The sequence below is a fragment of the Cyclopterus lumpus genome, chromosome 14, assembly GCF_009769545.1.
Source record: "Cyclopterus lumpus isolate fCycLum1 chromosome 14, fCycLum1.pri, whole genome shotgun sequence".
NCBI lineage: Eukaryota > Metazoa > Chordata > Actinopteri > Perciformes > Cyclopteridae > Cyclopterus > Cyclopterus lumpus.
This window is the reverse complement of record NC_046979.1, coordinates 11,559,727-11,579,652: the sequence shown is the minus strand read 5'-3', so window position 1 is coordinate 11,579,652 and position 19,926 is coordinate 11,559,727. Positions and strand designations below refer to the sequence as shown.

Genomic DNA, 19,926 nt, shown 5'->3' with positions numbered 1-19,926 from the left:
CACTATCAAAAATGAACTAAAGGATTATTTTTTAATATTTGTATATATTAAAAAAGGACCTCAAATTGAGGCATCAAGGGATCAATAAAGTAGTTTGAACTAAATTGATTTATCAACTGCATGGTGGAGTATCATGATAATGCTTTTGAGAGATGCTTTTTGGGTCCAACCTGACCTAGATGAGCCAGAACCAACACATTGGAGGCGAAGCATTTCACACCATGCAGTGTAAACATTTTCAAAAGTTGATTTAAACTGCAGGCCTCCAGAACAGCTTTACTGCAACGTGGACATATTTCAGCTGAATATATATCTCGCTGCTGGAAAGGTATTGCTCACAATCCAAATTAGCTTGTTAAATTCAAAAGGTGTCTGACACATTCAGTAGTTAATTCATTGTACAATGGCAAAAGTTAATTGTCTTTATAAAACTATATAACATAAAATAAAAGGATGGCTTCTGCTGCTGCTCTGGGTCTGGTGGTCAACGAATGATCTTCTCTGGTTCTATACCTGGCTACTTGTTTAAAACTGGTGAGCTCTATCTTGCCCCTTGATTGAAATCTTTGAAAGGGTAAATGCTCATTATGAATTGCTTATTAACAAAACGTTTTTCTAGAGACCCAGGTCCCTCACTTGGATGTTAATATGAAAGTGAGCTGATAATTAGTTGATATAGTTATTCTTTTGCAGTCACACACATCAATTAAATTAAATACAATATATTTTGTATAGATCAAAATCACCAATTACAAATTCGTACACAATCTGTACACATACGACATCCTCTGACCCGGGACCTCACATCGGTTCAGGAAAGTGTGATGGAAATGTGGCGTTTCAGTCCTGGTCCACTCTTTCTGTATATATCAGTGGAGTTATAGAGCAGGAAATGCTCATTAAAAGCATTAAAAGCATGATAATCATCTTTTCTCTCAAACTTCCACAACCAGACTTGAATATCATCCCTGATTGAATCACATGATCCCAGGTTGACTTTGCAGAGTGCTGTTCATACTGTAGATGATGCAGACCTTTGATCACAAGAATATCCATCCATCCATCCATTTTCAATACCGCTTATCCTCATTAGGGTCGCGGGGGCGCTGGAGCCTATCCCAGCTGACATAGGGCGAAGGCAGGGGACACCCTGGACAGGCCGCCAGTCCATCGAGGGCAACAAGAATATCCTTGACTCCCTAAATATTCATAATCTCTTTTTTCTTTCCTTTTCCCTTTCTCATACCGTGAAGGTGGACGGCTCGCCAGAGAAACGTTCTACATTCCTCAGAATGCGTGTGGAAGAAACTGCTCACTTGACACAGGTCTGGTCAAAGCTCATTTTGCCACATGCCTTCCTCTAATACCCCAGGTCTGGAGAAATTCAGAACTTTCAGGAAATTCAGCAAACAGTACCGGGACCTTGCTTAGCCAAAGACACAAACAGCACTAGTTTGTTGTCTTTGCCCAGCCAGGACAGGTTCATACCATTAATTAAGCTGCTTAATTATTATGCTGCTAGGTGAATGGGGACAGTGACACAGTCGGCCTGTAACTGTCGTGTTTTTTTGAAATAATACTAGAGTATGTTGTGACGTTAAGGCCCTTGAACAAAACATATGTTTTAATATTAGTCTGCCTGATGATCTTTCTGCAGTTACAGACAAACCCAACATATGTTGTTACAATCGGGAAGTGTGGTACTCTCTGTTACAGCTGTGTTTGCAATAGTTCTTTTACTTCTCTGAGGGGCTCAGTATTGTGTGGGTTGTCGTTCATGTGTGTTATAGCATTTACATGGGCTCTTGTGCTGGTGGAATATGATATAAACAATAAACAAAGAATTGCTCACGTATCTGCTGACAGCAATTAAGGCTGTTATCTTAAAATCAGATGAAAACAAGGTGAGCAATTAGAATATTGTGCCAAACGTTTCAAAACCAAGTTGTTGACTCCAACTACATATTGTCCTTGGTCCTCTTCTCTTTTCTCTGTACACCAACTCTCTTGGCTCTGTCATTCGCTCGCATGGCTTCTCCTACCACAGCTATGCTGACGACACCCAACTGATCCTCTCGTTTCCCCAATCTGAAACACGGGTAGCAGCACGAATCTCTGCCTGTCTGACCGACATCTCTCAGTGGATGTCCGCACACCACCTGAAAATTAACCCGGACAAGACTGAACTTCTCCTCCTTCCAGGAAAAGGCTCTCCCACCCACGACCTAACTATTAACTTCAACAACTCAGTGCTGGTTCCGACTCCGACTGCCAGGAACCTCGGAGTGACGCTCGACAGTCAACTCTCCCTGACTGCCAACATTGCCGCAATAACACGCTCCTGTAGGTACATGCTGTACAACATCAGGAGAATACGACCCCTCCTCACTCAGAAGGCGGCACAGGTTCTGGTCCAGGCTCTGGTCATCTCACGGCTGGACTATTGCAACTCCCTCTTGGCAGGTCTACCTGCTAATGCCATTCGACCTCTACAGCTCATCCAGAATGCAGCTGCTCGACTGGTCTTCAACCGACCGAAATTTACCCACACTACTCCGCTCCTCCGCGACCTTCACTGGTTACCGGTGGCCGCCCGCATCCGCTTCAAAACATTGGTACTTGCGTACCGTGCTGCGAACAGATCGGGTCCGGTCTACATCCAGGACATGGACAAACCGTACACCCCAGCCCGTTCACTTCGCTCGGCTTCTGCCAATCGGCTTGTAGCTCCTTCACTTCGAGCTAAATCACGACTGTTTGCTGTGCTGGCTCCTCATTGGTGGAACGAGCTTCCCATTGACATCAGGACAGCAGAAAGTCTCTACATCTTCCGGCGCAAACTAAAAACACATCTTTTTCGACTATACCTTGAATAGGTAGCACTTAAATGCCGTAGTAGCACTTAAATGTCCCTTACCGATAGCACTTTAGTAGCACTTAAATGGCACTTACGGATAGTACTTTGTAGTTTAACTTTATTGAAGAAATTGTACTTGCTTGATTCTTGTTGTTCTGAGTTTGGACTCACGGTTTTATGCACTTATTGTAAGTCGCTTTGGATAAAAGCGTCAGCTAAATGACATGTAATGTAATAATGTACAACCACCTGTTCAAATGTTGTATTGCTCTTTGTAAAAGATGTATAAAAGACCCCTTAGAGGCACCTCTTAAATACAGGAAAGAAACTGAATGCTTCTCTTTATTTATAGATAAAGTGAGTTCTGTTTTTCTTAATGCTATGAGTAATGTATAGTGTAATATTGACCAACCTCACACCCTGAAAAAAAGCCAATCCCTTTGGTTTGCTGCGACTCAACACGCATCAGTGCTTCTGTGAAAAATGTCCAATCAGTATTCATATGCTGAGGAGAGCTCAAGCTCCCAGATATCTAGGGAGAGAAGCTGGAATGAGACGAAGGATGGTACAGAATACGTAACACGTATCAATCCTCTCCCTCACCATAATCAAACATTAAGCCTCTAAACTGTACATTCACCGCCCGTGGAAAAGACTCGGCTACAGGTTTTTGATCCCCGAGATGGGTTGTGTTTTGGAGTGATAAGACAGATGTTTGTGTGGCTGTTAACAGCTCTCTGACTGCCAAGTGGGTTCGGTGCTACATTGCATTGCATTTCAGTTCAGTTTATTTCACGGACCCTCCAGCTCCAGACACAGGCACCTGGCCAAAACAATTACACAGTAATAACTTAGAGCACCTGAGTTTAACACACAACATGAATACTGATTGACTGAAACTCTGTGTGTGTGTGTGTGTGTGTGTGTCTGTGTGTGTGTCTGTATGTGTTTCTGTGCGATTCCAGGGAGCTTTGACATGCAGTTTGACCTTCAAGTGGGGGTGGGAACTCTAGTCGTGGCCAAGCCCCTGGATGCAGAAGTGCAATCTGTGTTCAACATGACTATCCAGGTGACCGATGGGACCAACTTTGCCACAGCACAGGTACGCACATTTGTGATTTGTAATGCATTGGCACTACTTCTTTCACACTCCAGAACCACAGCAAATTAAACTATTGTTACCCCTTTCTCGGGGGAGCTTTTTCTCTCACAGCTTTGGCCTTCCTATGTTTGCACTCCCTTTTTTTCTCAAATTATCTCTCGCTGCCTATGACATTTGCTTTTTGTTGCTCTCTCTTTGATATTTCCTGTGCTCCTGCTGTCTTGGCTGGCCTCCTAGGTCTGCCTTGTAAGGGAAATCCTTGGTATCAGTGGATTAATGGGATTAGCCTGTGCAATTAAAGGTCAAGTGTTTGTATGCGTAAAAAATGCAGCACAATTACATCCCTCTGAGAAAAGAACTTTGTCCAGCTAAACATTTGTATTACTATTGCTTCGACTTAAGAGATTAGACATAAATACTGCTGGTATCTCCACCTTGCAAATAAATATGTCAAGGGGTAACACTACCAGGGTATGTATCTAATGTACTGAGCCCACTTTTACTCGGTATCTACCTCAATGACTCTCCCTCTGTCACTTTGGCACTCAGGTGTTCATCCGAATACTGGACAGCAACGACAACCCTCCGGTCTTCTCACAGCCGGCGTATGATGTCAGTGTCTCAGAGGACGCACCGGTCGACATGGAGCTACTGCGGGTTAGAGCGTCAGACATGGACGAGCGTGCCCGTTTGAGCTTCTCCATCTATGGCAGCGTAGACCCAGTCAGTATGAGACTGTTCAGGGTCAATCCTAGCTCAGGGGTTGTCTACACTGCAGACAGTTTGGACTATGAGGCCAGAACACAGCACATCCTCACTATTATGGTGAGGAAGACATATATGCTTCTGTGTGTGCCTGGTAGGCTGTTGCTTCTGTATGTGTGAATTTCCTCTTGGCAACTGTGCCTGCCTTTCCTCATTTTGGCGGATTTCTTTAATTTATGCTTACAACGCCATCCGTATTCATCTCTTATTTCACTTCAGGTCAAGGATCAGGAGTTTCCATTTAACCGTGACCTGGCTCGTATCCTGGTGGCGGTGGAGGACTCCAATGATAACATCCCCTACTTCACCAGCACCGTATATGATGCGGTAGCCTATGAGTCATCTCCCATAGGCACTTCTGTACTACAAGTGACAGCCTTAGACAAAGACAATGGGATAAACGGGCAACTCACTTATACTATGGAAGCAGGTGTGGTTTGGATTTTCAAGGCTTTGTCAGAGGAAAACCAATTGGTATTCAAATGTGTTTATCCGTATTTACTAGTAATGTTTTCTGTAACCTTTCCACTATTTTTAGGAAACACCGGTGGTGTGTTTGGAATTGATAATGCCACAGGCCTTATCTTCATTGCCAGGGATCTGGACATCACCTCTGTGGGCTTTTACACCCTCACTGTGCGGGTCACAGACAGTGGATTTCCTCCATTAATGGCCACCGCTTCAGCCCGCATCTCCTTGATACTCTCCGACTTTTCACAACCCAAATTCTCTCAGAATGAATATCAGGCTGAGGTAAAGAGAGAGGTGGCTAACTTAAAGGATGGGTGCATGGGGTAGAGGTGTGGGAAGGTAGAGATATAGAGATAAATGGAATAAAGAAAGGCTGGGAGGGATGGATGGTAAATCTCTAGATGCATGTTATAACTGATGTCTTTGCATTTACAGATAATGGAGAACAGCACTATTGGAACACATGTGACCACTGTTAGTGCCCTCAGTCGTTCAGCACTCATATACGATATCAGCAGGGGCAACGAGGAGCACTGCTTCTTCATCAACCATCATACTGGTGTAATCAGCACACGTAGACTTCTTGACTTTGAGGTTTGCTAATGCTTGTGTTTCAGCTAAAAAGTGTCTAAATGGATACTGTTTGCCAAAGTTCAGTGTTGACAGAAGGAGTGACACACAGAATTTTAAGATAGCACTTTTACTCTCTGCATAATTTTATTTTGGCAGCAAACAGCATCCTACTTTCTGGTGGTGCATGCCCTGAGCATGGCTGGAGTGGAGGCCAGCACCACTGTCATCGTCCAGGTGGGGGATATAAATGATAGCCCACCAGTCTTCCAACAAATCAGGTATCAGTGGTAGTCAAAGAGCTTTCGCACTGACCTTCTCCTCTGCTGTTTGCTGAGCCACGTTGAGCCACATGTCATTTTCTAGAGTGATATAAGTATAGCTTTTACAGCATTGCCTCTTTTTATCTGAACAGGTATGTGGGCGCAATCAGTGAGGCTGCTCCAGTCAACAGTGTGGTCGTGGGAGAGGACGGTAACCCTCTGGTCATCCGGGCGACCGACAGAGACCGCAATCACAACGCCTTGTTAGTGTTCCAGATTGTAGAAGAGACCGCTCGTATGTTTTTTAGCGTGGACTCTGTGACTGGATCAATTCGGTAGGTGAAACCAGACCAACTGCAACACTCTTGAGGATTTCTAAGTCACCTGCTTACAAACTGATGTATCTCATACTTTCTGATCTTCTTATTTAAATGTTTCTAACATTTTAGAACAATTGCCAGTCTGGACTATGAGGCCTTCTCAGAGTTCCTCTTCCGGGTTCATGTTAGAGACAGTGGTCAGCCTCCGCAGAGTGCCGACGGCCCAGCAGAGGTTGTTATAAAGGTAAGTCACTGCCATATGAATCAGCTTTCACTACTTCATGAACCATTCTTGAGTCACTTTGGTTCTTGTATTTTATTTGTGGACATTATTTTCACTTTGGATACGATGTCATAGGTGATCAACATCAATGACTCACCTCCAAAGATGTCACAGGATACATACGAGACAGTACTCCTCCTGCCGACCTACTTGGGTGTCGAGGTCCTTATAGTTGAGGCTTTTGACCCCGATATGGCCTCTGACCTCACCCTAAACCCTGACAAGTCCATAACCTCTAAGCTAGCTTACTCTCTGGTGGACAGCAATGTGGAGTACTTTTCTGTGGAGCGCTACACCGGAGTTGTGACTGTCATCAATCAAAACCTCAGCAAAGACCGATACCGCTTTACCGTGAAGGTAAGTGATTGACTACAGGTGTGGACATGACACATAAATATAATTTTTATGTTACTTGTCATGCTTAGATAAACAGCATGCAATTGGCTTATAATAACATTTTCAGCGCAGGGCCGGATGCAGAATTGTGCAAACAAAGCTCTTTTAGTGTCTTGATGTAGAGTACTACAGCTAGTTGACGCAGGGTGTTCTCAGGCAGAGAAGTAATCTCCAGGTATCCATACCCCAAGGTTGTAGTGATGTTTGCTGTGAAAGGAAAGGGCAATGCATAAAAAGTCTTATTGAATACACATGAACCCCAGCATCACATCCTCTGCATTAGCCTATTGTAAGTAAGCTGTCAAATAAATGCAAATTATGCTTTCCCATTTAGTGCTGAGGGCCCAACAAGGCACTCTTACCCTTCTGTATTTGTTTGTTTTAAAAGGTGTGGGACGGACGTTTCTCCAGCATGGCAACGGTCACAGTGCTTGTCCGAGAAGCTATAGACAACGGCCTTGTCTTCACCTTCCCGGTCTATTCCGCCTCCATCCTAGAAAACATACCCAATGTTACTTTAGTGACTGTTGTCAACACAGTCGGCCACCGCCTCAACGAACCATTGAAGTACACTCTGCTGAACCCCGGTGGACGCTTCACCATCCGGCCAACCTGTGGGGTGGTGCTCACCACTGGTGTGCCTTTTGACCGGGAGGATAAGGAGAGTTACGAGTTAGTGGTGGAGGTCAGCAGAGAAGATGAGATAATGAGGGTGGCGAGAGTGACTGTGCAAGTTCGGGTGGGTCTCTTTTTTTTACTTTCTTCACACTGAACCCTTTGGATTTTCCGAAAATAATCGTTCTTTCTCTAGGTGGAGGATGTGAACGACAACGCTCCAGAGTTTGTGAACCTCCCCTACTACGCTGCAGTGCAGGTGGAAGCAGAGCCAGGATCAGCTATTTTCAGGGTATCAGCCATTGATCAGGACTACGGTCTGAATGGAGAAGTGATATATAGCCTCAAGGACCAGCATAGAAACTTTCTGGTAATTTGACATTTTCCTGCTATTACATGTCTTCTAACTGGGCTCGCCATAGAAAAATCCATGGATTTGTACATTCTTATGTTCTTCATGTTACAAACATGTATTTGTACATGTCATGCAGGTGAACCCTTTGACAGGAGAGATGACCTTAAAGAGGGCCTTTGAAGCAGACTTATCCAACGCAGAGTACAAGGTGGTCCTTGTGGCCACTGATCGTGGCTTCCCCCCTCTGTCCAGTGAGGTGGAGCTGCCTGTTACCGTAGTAAATAAAGCCATGCCGGTGTTTGACAAGCCCTTCTATGGTGTCACTGTCAGAGAGGATGTGGCCGTCTCCACCTCTGTCCTGTGTATCAATGCCACCAGTCCTGAAGGCCAGAGTGTCATCTTCACCATCACAGATGGAGACCCTGCCCTCCAATTTGACATTGGCTTTGACACAGGAATCATCAGTGTGATTTACCAGTTAGACTATGAGACCACGCAGTACTACAGGTTAACGGTAAAGGCTACAGATACTCTGTCTGGAGCAAGGTCTGAGGTTGATGTGGACATTGTCGTGCTGGATGTGAACGATAACCCACCACTGTTTCAGAACACCTCCTACTCCGCTGTGCTCACTGAGAACTCCATGATTGGAACGACCGTGTTACAGGTGTGTGTGTGTGTGTGTGTGTGTGTGTGTGTGTGTGCGTCTTGTGAATGAGTCCATTGTGTACTCTTGTTAAATAATTGTTTACACTTAAGACTCACTTCAGCAGTCTTGCAGCAGCACATGAATATTAGATGCCAAATCATTTACTTGTGAAAAGATAGTGGGATATTTCCCACTGGAAATGTTCCCACTGGAAGAGTGCTGAAGGATTCTAAGACACCAAATTATTGAATTCATTGGTTTCGGAAGCCATTTTTTAGAGGTTTGATGTAGTCATCAAAATATGTTAATAGTCATATTTGACCATATTGTTGAAATTTAGCAACAATCACGAATGCAATCTAAGAATATTGGATGACGCACGTGAATTTGCTCCGTGGTATTGCAATATTGGTCACCACATAGAGAATGAATTGTAAATACATGTTTCATCATCACTCAGTATGATGATTTCACTAAATTAGCCTTTTGTTTCTGTTAAAGTAAGGAAAACCTAATTGTGAATTTAAATTTTGTATTTTGTTACTGCAAACCAACTTACTCCCTTTACCTCAACATGATAATAATCCATTTAATTTATATAGTGCTTTTCTAGATACTCAAAGACACCGTAGACACAGCTACGGGAGCAATGCAGGGTTAAGTGTCTTGCTCAAGGACACATCGACTAGGGCGGGGATTGAACTGCCAACCCCTTGATTGAAAGACGGGCATGCTAACCACTGACCCATAGTCACCCCACATTCATCACAGTATTGTACTTTACCAGACAATGTCTTGCTGTGATTTTAGATTAGCAGTATCTCAGCGAAACACAGAAATGTATTTCCTCTTTAACATTTGGTCTTAGTGTGTGTAGCTCTAGTGTATGTCAGGGTGAACAAATCCGACTATATTCTGAATAATGCATGAGGGAGTTCAAAGTATAATGTTTCTCTCCATGTAGGTGTTTGCCCAGGACCAAGATTCAGAGAAGAATGCCCTGGTCAGTTACCAGATCCTATCGGACATCTACAACAGCACCAACTACTTCCACATTGACAGTAACAGCGGATTGGTATTCACGGCACGCCTACTCGACTATGAGCTCATCCAACGCCACAACTTCATTGTCAGAGCAACTGACAGTGGAGACCCTGCCCTCAATAGTGATGTTAGCGTCACTGTGACTGTCTCTGACACAAATGACAACCCACCTAATTTCAGCCAAGCGCTGTACGAGGCCTTTGTCAGCGAGCTGGCGCCCCGAGGGCACTTTGTGACCTGTGTTCAGGCGTCGGATTCTGACATCTGTGATGCTCATAGGCTGAGGTAAAAGAGGCTTTATAATGTTGTTGGTGTTATCTCTGTAAATCGATGACTAAACCTTTGAGTTCACTATGTTTAGAAAAGCTTATTTTCCTTATAGGCAATCTTGTTGTTGTGTTTCACACCTTCTATTTGTCTTTTCCTCAAGCACAAGCAACACAAGTGGATATTTTCGTTTTCCAGCCGCCTCTGAACGAAATATTATAATGCGACATGAACACCATTGCACTCTTTTTTAAATTTGCTTTCAGATACAGTATTCTTTCTGGGAATGAGAAAATGACTTTTATGATGGAGCCAGATACAGGGGTGCTCAGTCTGTCTAACAAGAGGAGACAAGGCATGAAACTCTCGTATCAACTCAATGTGTCTGTGTCAGATGGAGTCTTCACCAACACTGCTCAGGTGAGACAACTTACAATTTAGTTCTATCAACAGATTTGCTCTTTTTTTTTTTTACGTAGCAAGCCAAATAACCTTTTATAGCAACCCATCACTTCAAATTAATCACAAACACTCCCAGCTGTCCAGTATGGCTGTTTACGTCTGGCTGCTGAGCATCTCTGCAGTTGGAGGTTAATGCGTGTTCATGTCATATTAGATTTACTGGGAGAATGAGCTGCCAACTGGAAAACATTTTCACATCTGTCTTGTAGTGGTAATTACAAGTGGGCTCTGGTATCCCACATCTCTGGGTAGTCTACATCATATGCCATAGCAATAAGATGACACCCCATTATTTTGCTGACATGATGTGAACACAAGAGTACCTCCACAGCAAGTGTTTACAGCTGTATCAATCACCATTTGGTCCCAAGCCTGTCTGATGCTCTTACTTTTGCTTTTCCAATGTTGATGTGATCATGTTTGACAAATCAGCCATTGATGATTTTTGTGATGGCTTCAACAAAATGTCAGCAAACATGAGGATGTTGATGCGATGTGGATTATAATGGTGATGGTGACCCCCAGGTGATTGTACGTGTCCTGGGAGCCAACCTGTACAGCCCAGTGTTCAGCCAGAGGTTCTACCTGGCTGAAGTCCAGGAAAATGCCCCTCCAGGGTCAACGGTCATTCAGGTAAGTTATCCATCTTCTCACTCAGTATTGTTTCCAGCAGGACTTTTAATAGGAAACTCCCTCCGTGGGTGATGTTGTAGAATGACCATTCTGACATTACTTTCTGAATCTCTGTTTGGACCTCTAGGTTCGTGCAACCGATGAGGACTCCGGGCTGTTTGGCCAGATCACCTACTCCTTCATCAATGACCTTGGAAAAACTCAGTTCAGCATTGATGCAGTTGGAGTCATATCCACCGCTCAGAAATTAGACAGAGAAAATTCTCTTTTAAAGGACATGGTGCTGACCATTATGGCCCTGGATGGAGGAGGTATTATTTTTGACACTGACCAGACTGTAAAACTGATTCCTGATTCCCTGATAAAAGCAATCTTCACATCACTCAATATAAGACAATACACAAATACACACAAGTCCTACCTCTAAATCTGACAGGCCAAAGTGGTCACTGTTCTGGCACTGTAGGTGTCACCGGTAAGATGATAGGTTTTGTATAATAAAATTCTACACTGAGAATTCATGAATATTTAAGCATGTTCACATTACACATGCATTACATTTCAACATCCAGAATTACAGTGAATAAAACAGTGTAATCATGCAAATGATATCTGTAATAAAACAATATACATTTGAAAAAAGCTTACGCAGACATTTATGTTTATCACTATTTCTCCAGGCCGTGCATCGTTTTGCACAGTTCGAGTGGTTCTGGCTGATGCGAATGACAACGCCCCTCGGTTCAGAGCTGTTGAGTACCGTATGAGCATCAAAGCAAATGTTGCCAAAGGCTCCCTGGTCACACAGATCCAAGCCACTGATGCTGATGCTGGGTCGAATGGAAGGATCACCTACTCCCTTTACAGTGAGGCACGCCTTTCACTGGTTGATGTGCTGGAGGTCAGTATGTTTTGCTCTTTAACTTGATACTTTATGTTTCTGTATTTTATAAAAACATACTTGTGCTAGATAGCTGTTTGCTTACTTATAATAGAGCTGCACACATATTCTCAGTTCACTCTAGGAAAAACCCAAAGTCTAACCAGATCCAAACCTCAATAAATGTATTTAATGAGTATAAACCATATTAAAACTCATAATTGATGCTGTAACCCTGATTTTACAATTTACAGATGTTCTCTGACACACACTCCCCGTTTCATTGGATTAACAGCCATCTGTTACTGTAATTATACATTTTTGCTCATCAAATCAAAATCATGGTACATTAAGATTGATGCCCCGGTCAGTGTCGGCTGTTCCAAAGGGAACATAATTACAAGCCTTGAGTAAATAAACAACGATGGCTGTAAATTAATCAAAAAACTGTTGTCTAAAAGGTCAATATAATATTAATGAAAATAAAGAAGGTAGAAGTAGCATATCAATATTAATAGATACCAAGTGGACGCTCAAATAACATACGGACAAATAAAAGATAGACAAAAGACAAAACATAATCCTAATCAGTTCAAGCCATCAAGAGAAAATAAGAGGACAAAACAGTCAGAACCTGTTGGCTGAAACACAGTTGACTTCAGGCTGAGAGAAAAGAAAGCTTGAGGATTATTGTCTCTAAAGTGGATTTAAATGACATTGTGATTTTGCTGGTGGACAGGTGGAGCCAGACAGCGGTTGGATGATGACTAAGAGCACCGTGGACCACCTCCAAGGGACTGTGCTGTCCTTCTTTGTCAAAGCCATGGACTGTGGTTCTCCTGCTAAACACTCCCTGGTGTCCGCCTTCATCCACGTCGTCCCACCAGATGCTTTTGTTCCCTCCTTCAGTCAGCCTCAGTATTCCTTCACCATCCCAGAGGACACAGCAGTCGGAACAGCTCTGGGGTCTGTGTACATGGCCCCAGGACAGACGGGGTTCTTCACTGCAGTCGGAGGAGAGATGCTCGACAGCAACCAGGGAGGGACCTTCCTGGTGGAGAGGGACACAGGTCTGATCCGTCTGATCAAGCCACTAGACTATGAACTCATCAGCATCTTCCGCTTTAAGGTTGCGGCAACAACAAGACGAGACCTGATCGAGTCCGTCTCCACTGTAGACCTGGAGGTTAAGGTTGGTGATACATAGAGTCCGTCGTTAGCCTTTTCTTCTTATTCTTTTTATTTAACTTTAATTTAATTTGACCTTTATTTTAGCCCTATAAATGCAATAAAATAGATGAATAACAATTAATTGTTTTAGTGACCACACATGGCCCAACATGTTGTAGTTTATTCAAAATGTGTGATACATTCATTCAAAACAATGAGTGGATTTTAATTCCCTGTTGCATTCTGTTTTTCAGTATAATTTAGACTTTGTTGGACTGATTCAGTGAAGATTGATCATTTTGCAGGTCCTCGATGTGAATGACAACAAGCCAGTGTTCGAGACTAACACCTACGTAGCCACAGTGATGGAGGGGATGCCGGTAGGGACAAGAGTGGTCCAAGTGCGCGCGCTTGATCCAGACTGGGGCTCTAATGGTCAGGTGTGTGACAGCTAGGTTCAGCTGAGTATTGTCTTTTGGGGTTTTCCTCTGCAGTTTGTTGTAGACGCTTTCAAAAAGCTACTACAAGTATCTTTCCTTAAAATTGCAGGTAACATACAGCCTTGGATCTCTGCTCACTTACAACTTGGACTTGACCAAAGACGCTCGCTCCTTCAGCGGCCTCATCACCACGGGTTCTGTCTTTGCTATTGACAGTAAAACAGGCTGGATCACCACAGTGAGCCAGATGGACCACGAGGCCTGCTCCAGCTATAGCTTTGAAGCGGTAGCCTCTGATCTGGGGGAGTTACAGTCGCTGTCCTCCACCACTGTGGTAACCATCACTGTGTCCGATGTCAATGACAACCCGCCACAGTTTGAGAGGGAGCTGTACCGGGGTGCAGTAAAGGAGAGCGATCCTCTCGGTGGGGTGGTCGCTGTTCTAAAAACCACAGATCAAGATGGCACCGATCAAAACCGTCTCGTCAACTTTTACATAACTGGTGAGGAAATGACGTAGAATATTGACATAATATAATTTAACCCATTCTGCTGCATTAATTGTACCTCATGCAGTGAGATGAGGTGGTGGTGCATATAAATAATTCTCTGGCCTAATGGGGTTGCTACAATTAAAGGTCAACCATTTTAATTAATTACAACTCAAATGTCAAGCACAACTAAACATTTAGTTTGAATGTTTCCTTTTTATTTTAATATGTAAAAGGTATGCATGATACTACAACAATTTAAAGAAAGGCAGAGAAAACCTGTATATTCACATTGTTATTTCTTAATATAGGTGGAAGAAAAATGCTTCATAACAAAGTATTGTTTATTTGATATATTGTTCAATAGAGCCAACCAAATTAAATCATTCTTGCAAAGGATGTGAAGTTAGTAAATTAGATGAAGGCAAACTCACACATGACTTTGCGAGGTCACTCCTTTTTTTTAAGGAAGTAATCACAACAATTGCGAGGACTCTCCAACAAAACTGTCACCTTGAAACTGAGCTTGATGTTTATTATTCACATAACACTATCTTACAACTAAAGATGATATATTTTGTCCTTGTTTTCTGGCATTTCAAAATACTGAATGGCCTAATGGTGTTCAAATAAAAGGTCAATTTATTTGACTTTCAAAGGCCATTGCTGCTACACCAACAGCCTGGTTTACACCATGATGACAGATGTTTGTTAATTATTGTGTGTGTGTGTGTGTGTGTGTGGAAGGTGGGAAGCTGATGCTTATTCTTCCCGTGAATCAATGAGACTTCTATTTTGTTCAGTTGTGTACTCCGTCTTCAACTCTGTCTTTGCCGTGACGTGTCAGCGTTATAATCCTTTATCTGTTTAATTTCCAGGAGGAAACCCGCGGGGCGTGTTTGGCCTGGCTCTTGTGCAGGCAGAGTGGAAGGTTTACGTGAGCGGTCTGCTGGATCGGGAGCAGCAGGACTGGTATCTGCTCAACATCACAGCCAGCGATGGCCTATATGTCGCTCGCACTGCAGTGGAAGTTACCGTCATCGATGCCAACGACAACAGTCCCATCTGCAACCAGGTCAGGGATACAGACACATTGAGATGTGCTAAGCAAACAAATATGGATTAGACTGGAATTTAGGACGATGAATTATTATTTCTCCTGTTTATGATTCATGATGACTAATTGCCCGCTTTATCCGCTGTTTGTGTCCAGGCTAACCACATTCCACTTCAAGTTTTGTCTAAAAATAGAAAGAAAACATCCCTTTTGATTAAATGGCATGATAACAGTCAATGTGTAGTAAAAAGGTGTAGTAGTGAAAAGGGTAAAAATTAAAAACATTTTGTGATTTACCGTATCTTGCAAAAAATGAGGGCAACAAACAGCAACTGCACATTTTTAAATACTGTTATAATGTTTACATTTGCAAAGTACAGCCTAAATCTGAAACCGTAGCTATAAAATATTGATTCTCTGTTCTCCAGTATACCAAAGTGCAAACTCAACATGGATTGGTTTAAACTAAGTATCCTTCAACTATATGTCAGGGAATGTACTGGGATTTGAGAATAACTGGGTTTTACATAGCTTTTATATAGCATATGATATGATTAGATCTTTTGAAATACCCCAAAAATAATGATCCTAAAATTAAATAAATGACACAAATGAATGAATCAGTGAAAGAAACATTTGCTCAATGTGCCAATTTCTACCTCATAACTTTAAGACTCGTACTAAAATGAGTCTATTGTGGCAAAAGCTGATCTATAAAGGAAATCTTCTTGGTAAATCCCTCCTCATTTAGTAATACTTTTGCAATTCTTAAATTTCACATAATTAGTTGATGACTTTTCTTTCTCCCTCTAAACTCCTAGTTCTCTTTAAAATCTCCCGTCTCCCTGTTCTCTTCTTATATCTTTGTTCCGAGACAAGTTAGGCCTGTGTAACTACAACGTGGTTAGTCTGGCGAGGAGCACCATCAAATCTATCAAAAGACAAAGATTCACACACTGTACTGTAACATTGTTATCATGTTTTTTTTTGGTATTGTAACAAATGCTTGTAGTATTAGTAGAAGTAGAGGTTGCAGTGATAGTAGTACCTGTTTATCTCGTAGTAACAATCGAAGCAATAGCATTTCTACTTTCTACTAGTGATGGTAACAGTCAGTTGTAAAAGTGGAAGTAGCAATAATGGCAGTAAAAATACACGTCTGCTACTACCTGTAGTGTTAGGCATGCAGCACAGGAACTATTATAGATCTTTATATTGGTAATAGGAGGACTAATATTGGTGGTAGCCATAGTAGTTCCAATAGTTAGTTTGAAGCAGTATTTTCAGCAATTGCAGCAGTAATTGTTTGATGACCATTATTTTATTAGCAACTCAAGGGTATTGATTATTTTCATCCTCAATTAATCCCGGCAGTTTTTTATTTTGTTTTGCTTAAATGATTATAAATCACAATAGTCCGATTTTCTGTTGATTAAATGATCTGTTAATTGACTTGTCATTTCAGCTCTAAGTATGCAGCACAAAAGCAGCAGGGCAGGATATACTGCAGTAGTTTTCCCATTGTGCTGGTCTGTCATCGGTGAAGTAGTGAGGTCACAAAGTTATTTTCTAGAGGCAAAGTGAAGGCAGTGTCAGAAAAAGGGCATTAAACTCGTTTGTGCTCTCTCTATCACCAGGAATAATGGATGCAGCGCCCAACAGTTGAATGAGCTTTTTGATGTGTTCAGCAGAACTTTTGTTTTGTTTTTCAGCCACTCTGGTTTTACTTTGTTCTTGTATATCTGTGTGCGCTGTGCCAGGCGGTGTATAGTGCCTCTTTTCCTGAGGACATTGCCACTAACAAGGGCATTCTGACGGTGGGTGCAACAGATGCTGACTCAGGCTCCAGCGCTGAGATCCAATATTCACTATTTGGCATTGGTGTAGAAGATTTCTACATGGATGCAAACACTGGTACATTCAATTATTATTTTCCTTTAGTTTTTTTTGTCAAAACAACATCAGCTTGACAGATAAAACATCCCTTCTCCAGCTTTTATACCCCTCTCTATTTGTGTTGTAAGGTGAGCTGCGTACGTCCACAGTCATGGACCGAGAAATGACGGCCACCTACAAACTCATTGCCCAGGCAACTGATGGAGGAGGGCTGTTCTGCCGCTCTGATATTTCTCTCAAAGTGTTGGACGTAAATGACAATGCCCCGTCTTTCTCCTCTACTCATTACCTGGCCAGTGTATATGAAAACGCCGCCCCCAAGGCTTTGCTTACCCGGTTGCAAGCCAGTGACCCTGATGAAGGTGGGTCAATATGATGTTATAAGCTGGATTTTTAACATGTTACACTGAATGCAGGTTTAATTATTCTTACCAAAGAGATTTCCTGTTTAAGGAAAAGAGACAACATCATATGTGATTATGTAATACAAAAAAAGATTACCCGATTGGGAAATATTTGCTTTCTATTCTCTCCAGGTCTTAATCGTACAGTAGTCTATTCTCTCGTGGACTCAGTCAACGGATTATTTTCCATTGACCCGATATCTGGGATGGTAATTCTGGAGAAATCTCTGGACAGAGAGAGCCGAGACTCCTATCGTGTGCGTGTCCAGGCCACTGACCAAGTTGGGCAACAGGGGGCACTGTCCTCACAGGTTGGTGGTTCTAGTGACACAATCAATCCAGTTGTATTAGTTTGACATGCAATCTATGTCCACTAAACCTAACTATTATGATTAAGTATTATTCCCAAAAAAGTTCACAATACCCCCCAAAAAACTGGTACTCACCCTGAAATAATTTCTAGCTGGGAAAAAACAGTACTTGTATTTATATTTCAGGAGATATAATCATTGTTTTCTAAGTAATTAAATCAGATATGGAGTAATAAAGACAGAGTTATGCACCAATTACATATCAATTACATATTAATTGCATACCAATTATTTCAAACAACACAAATAGATATTATTTTGTGAGTAAACCATTTACCACAATCATACAATTATAATTGACAAATTAGAAGGTGCATAAATCAGCTATGGAGTCATCTATCTTGGGATGTGCAATCTGTATTTCTTTCCATACACATGACTAAGAAAATGCAATGAATAAAAACATGTTGTTTTCTGAAGAGATCAGATAAGGAACCTATTAGATTTAATCAAGATAAATCGTCATCAGATTGGGCAGTGCGGGGATGGGAAAGACAGGGAAGGTGATAGTTGTAAACCAAAGGCAATGCAGCAAAACACTCACTAGGTTTCTCTTTTCTTTGGTTAACAAGCCAATAGCTGAATATAAATGCCAGGCAAAAGTGAGGTCAGATGTGGTTGTTTTGGACGCATTTTGTAGCAGTTGGCATCATTACCACTGCTAATACAAAAATAAATAGTTTTAGCTGTAATAGCAATTGTAGTGATATTAGTGATTTCAGGAGTTGGAGCCATATCTGCACCAGGCTCATTAATATAATAGCAGTAATACTTTGGCTTCCCTTGCAGTAAGTGGACCTGGGCTTAAGTCTTAAGTCTTCTCTTCTATGACTCAGTACCATATGCTGCTTGTGGATGCCAGGAAAGACGAGTGGGGCAGATATGATGAAGGTCTTATGACGAGACTAATGCAGATAGAAAGCAGCAGGTCCTGTTATCCATCTCAGCAATTTTCCATTGAACCATTCCTTAGATCAGCCAATTCATATTTCTAACTATAAATAGAGTTAACCATCTGAAGAAATACTAAGATGTAACCATTTTTTGCCTCGAAGAAAACAACCACAACAAATGCACACACACACACATACATCAAAAGACACTTTATTATAAGGTAATATAACTTTGTTTTAGCTTTGTTTTTCGCACCTCCCTCCAAAAAAGCAAAAACAAAATGACCGTACCAGAAAACGTTAAGACGGGAGCAATGCAGATAATCGAGTTGGTGTCTTCCTCAGGTTGATTTGACCATTCTGGTGCTGGATGTGAATGACAACGCCCCAGTCTTCCAGAGGAGGAACTATGCTGTCACTGTCCCCGAGGATGTAGCCGGGGGAACCGAGGTGCTGCGAGTGTTGGCGACAAGCGTTGACATTGGACCGAATGCTGAGATCACCTACAAAATCCGGTCGGGCAACGAGTTAAGAAAATTCACCATAGACAGAAACCTGGGTGAGCAGAGGTCCTTGAATGTTGTTACTTTCAGGCCTAAATGCAAAACTAAAAGCAGAACGTCTTAAATTGAATCCTATATAAATGCCGTACTATGTGTATGTTTTAGGCTCTATTTCTGTGGCTGATGATTTGGACTTTGAGGTGTGTAAGGACTACTACCTCACCATTGAGGCCTGGGACAGCGGGAATCCTCCTCTCAGCACAGCTACCATGGTGACCATTGAACTCATGGATGTCAACGACAACGCTCCAGCCTTCAGTCAGGGCATCTACAATGTGTTGGTCAGCGAGGATACGTCTTTTGGGCAGACAATTACAAGGGTAAAATTCAATTTCTTCCCTATCTTTATATATTACCTTCAGTTTTTCCTTTAAGTTTTCCTTCACTTTGTGTTCGTTTTCTAGGTATTAGCAGAAGACCTGGACAGCCAGGTGAACGGGCGAATCACCTACTCTATCTTGAAAGGTGACCGTAGCAACCACTTCTGGATTGACCCTGTTACAGGACTTCTTAAAGTCAATAAGCGGCTCGACAGAGAACTCGTAAGGATGCATCCATAAGTACAATATCTCATAAACAATCAATAGTAATGTTCTGGTTCATGAGCACAGAAAATGCGAAGCCCGCTCAAGGTCAACACTTAATGAAGTCTCATATAATGCAAGCATACCAGTGCATGTCACATTGCCTGATACATACAGATGCTATG

At 42.2% G+C, this 19,926-nt stretch overlaps 1 protein-coding gene across 1 annotated transcript in view; it reads left to right on the top strand.

Annotated features, from left to right (window-relative positions):
• The window catches only part of LOC117743118 (protocadherin Fat 3), a 52,047-nt gene that overhangs the window by 20,390 nt on the left and 11,731 nt on the right, over positions 1-19,926 (top strand). Inside the window, exons 9-36 of the mRNA XM_034550905.1 lie at positions 1,254-1,325; positions 3,823-3,959; positions 4,509-4,784; positions 4,944-5,154; positions 5,263-5,477; positions 5,631-5,789; positions 5,925-6,046; positions 6,181-6,363; positions 6,478-6,592; positions 6,707-6,988; positions 7,416-7,766; positions 7,839-8,012; positions 8,134-8,664; positions 9,611-9,975; positions 10,224-10,377; positions 10,945-11,052; positions 11,180-11,363; positions 11,733-11,953; positions 12,672-13,124; positions 13,408-13,542; positions 13,652-14,045; positions 14,912-15,108; positions 16,851-17,004; positions 17,115-17,348; positions 17,523-17,701; positions 19,000-19,213; positions 19,323-19,537; positions 19,622-19,759. Of these exons, the coding sequence (XP_034406796.1) occupies positions 1,254-1,325; positions 3,823-3,959; positions 4,509-4,784; positions 4,944-5,154; positions 5,263-5,477; positions 5,631-5,789; positions 5,925-6,046; positions 6,181-6,363; positions 6,478-6,592; positions 6,707-6,988; positions 7,416-7,766; positions 7,839-8,012; positions 8,134-8,664; positions 9,611-9,975; positions 10,224-10,377; positions 10,945-11,052; positions 11,180-11,363; positions 11,733-11,953; positions 12,672-13,124; positions 13,408-13,542; positions 13,652-14,045; positions 14,912-15,108; positions 16,851-17,004; positions 17,115-17,348; positions 17,523-17,701; positions 19,000-19,213; positions 19,323-19,537; positions 19,622-19,759 (6,173 nt within the window). The remainder of the gene's footprint in view (positions 1-1,253; positions 1,326-3,822; positions 3,960-4,508; positions 4,785-4,943; positions 5,155-5,262; positions 5,478-5,630; positions 5,790-5,924; positions 6,047-6,180; positions 6,364-6,477; positions 6,593-6,706; positions 6,989-7,415; positions 7,767-7,838; positions 8,013-8,133; positions 8,665-9,610; positions 9,976-10,223; positions 10,378-10,944; positions 11,053-11,179; positions 11,364-11,732; positions 11,954-12,671; positions 13,125-13,407; positions 13,543-13,651; positions 14,046-14,911; positions 15,109-16,850; positions 17,005-17,114; positions 17,349-17,522; positions 17,702-18,999; positions 19,214-19,322; positions 19,538-19,621; positions 19,760-19,926) is intronic.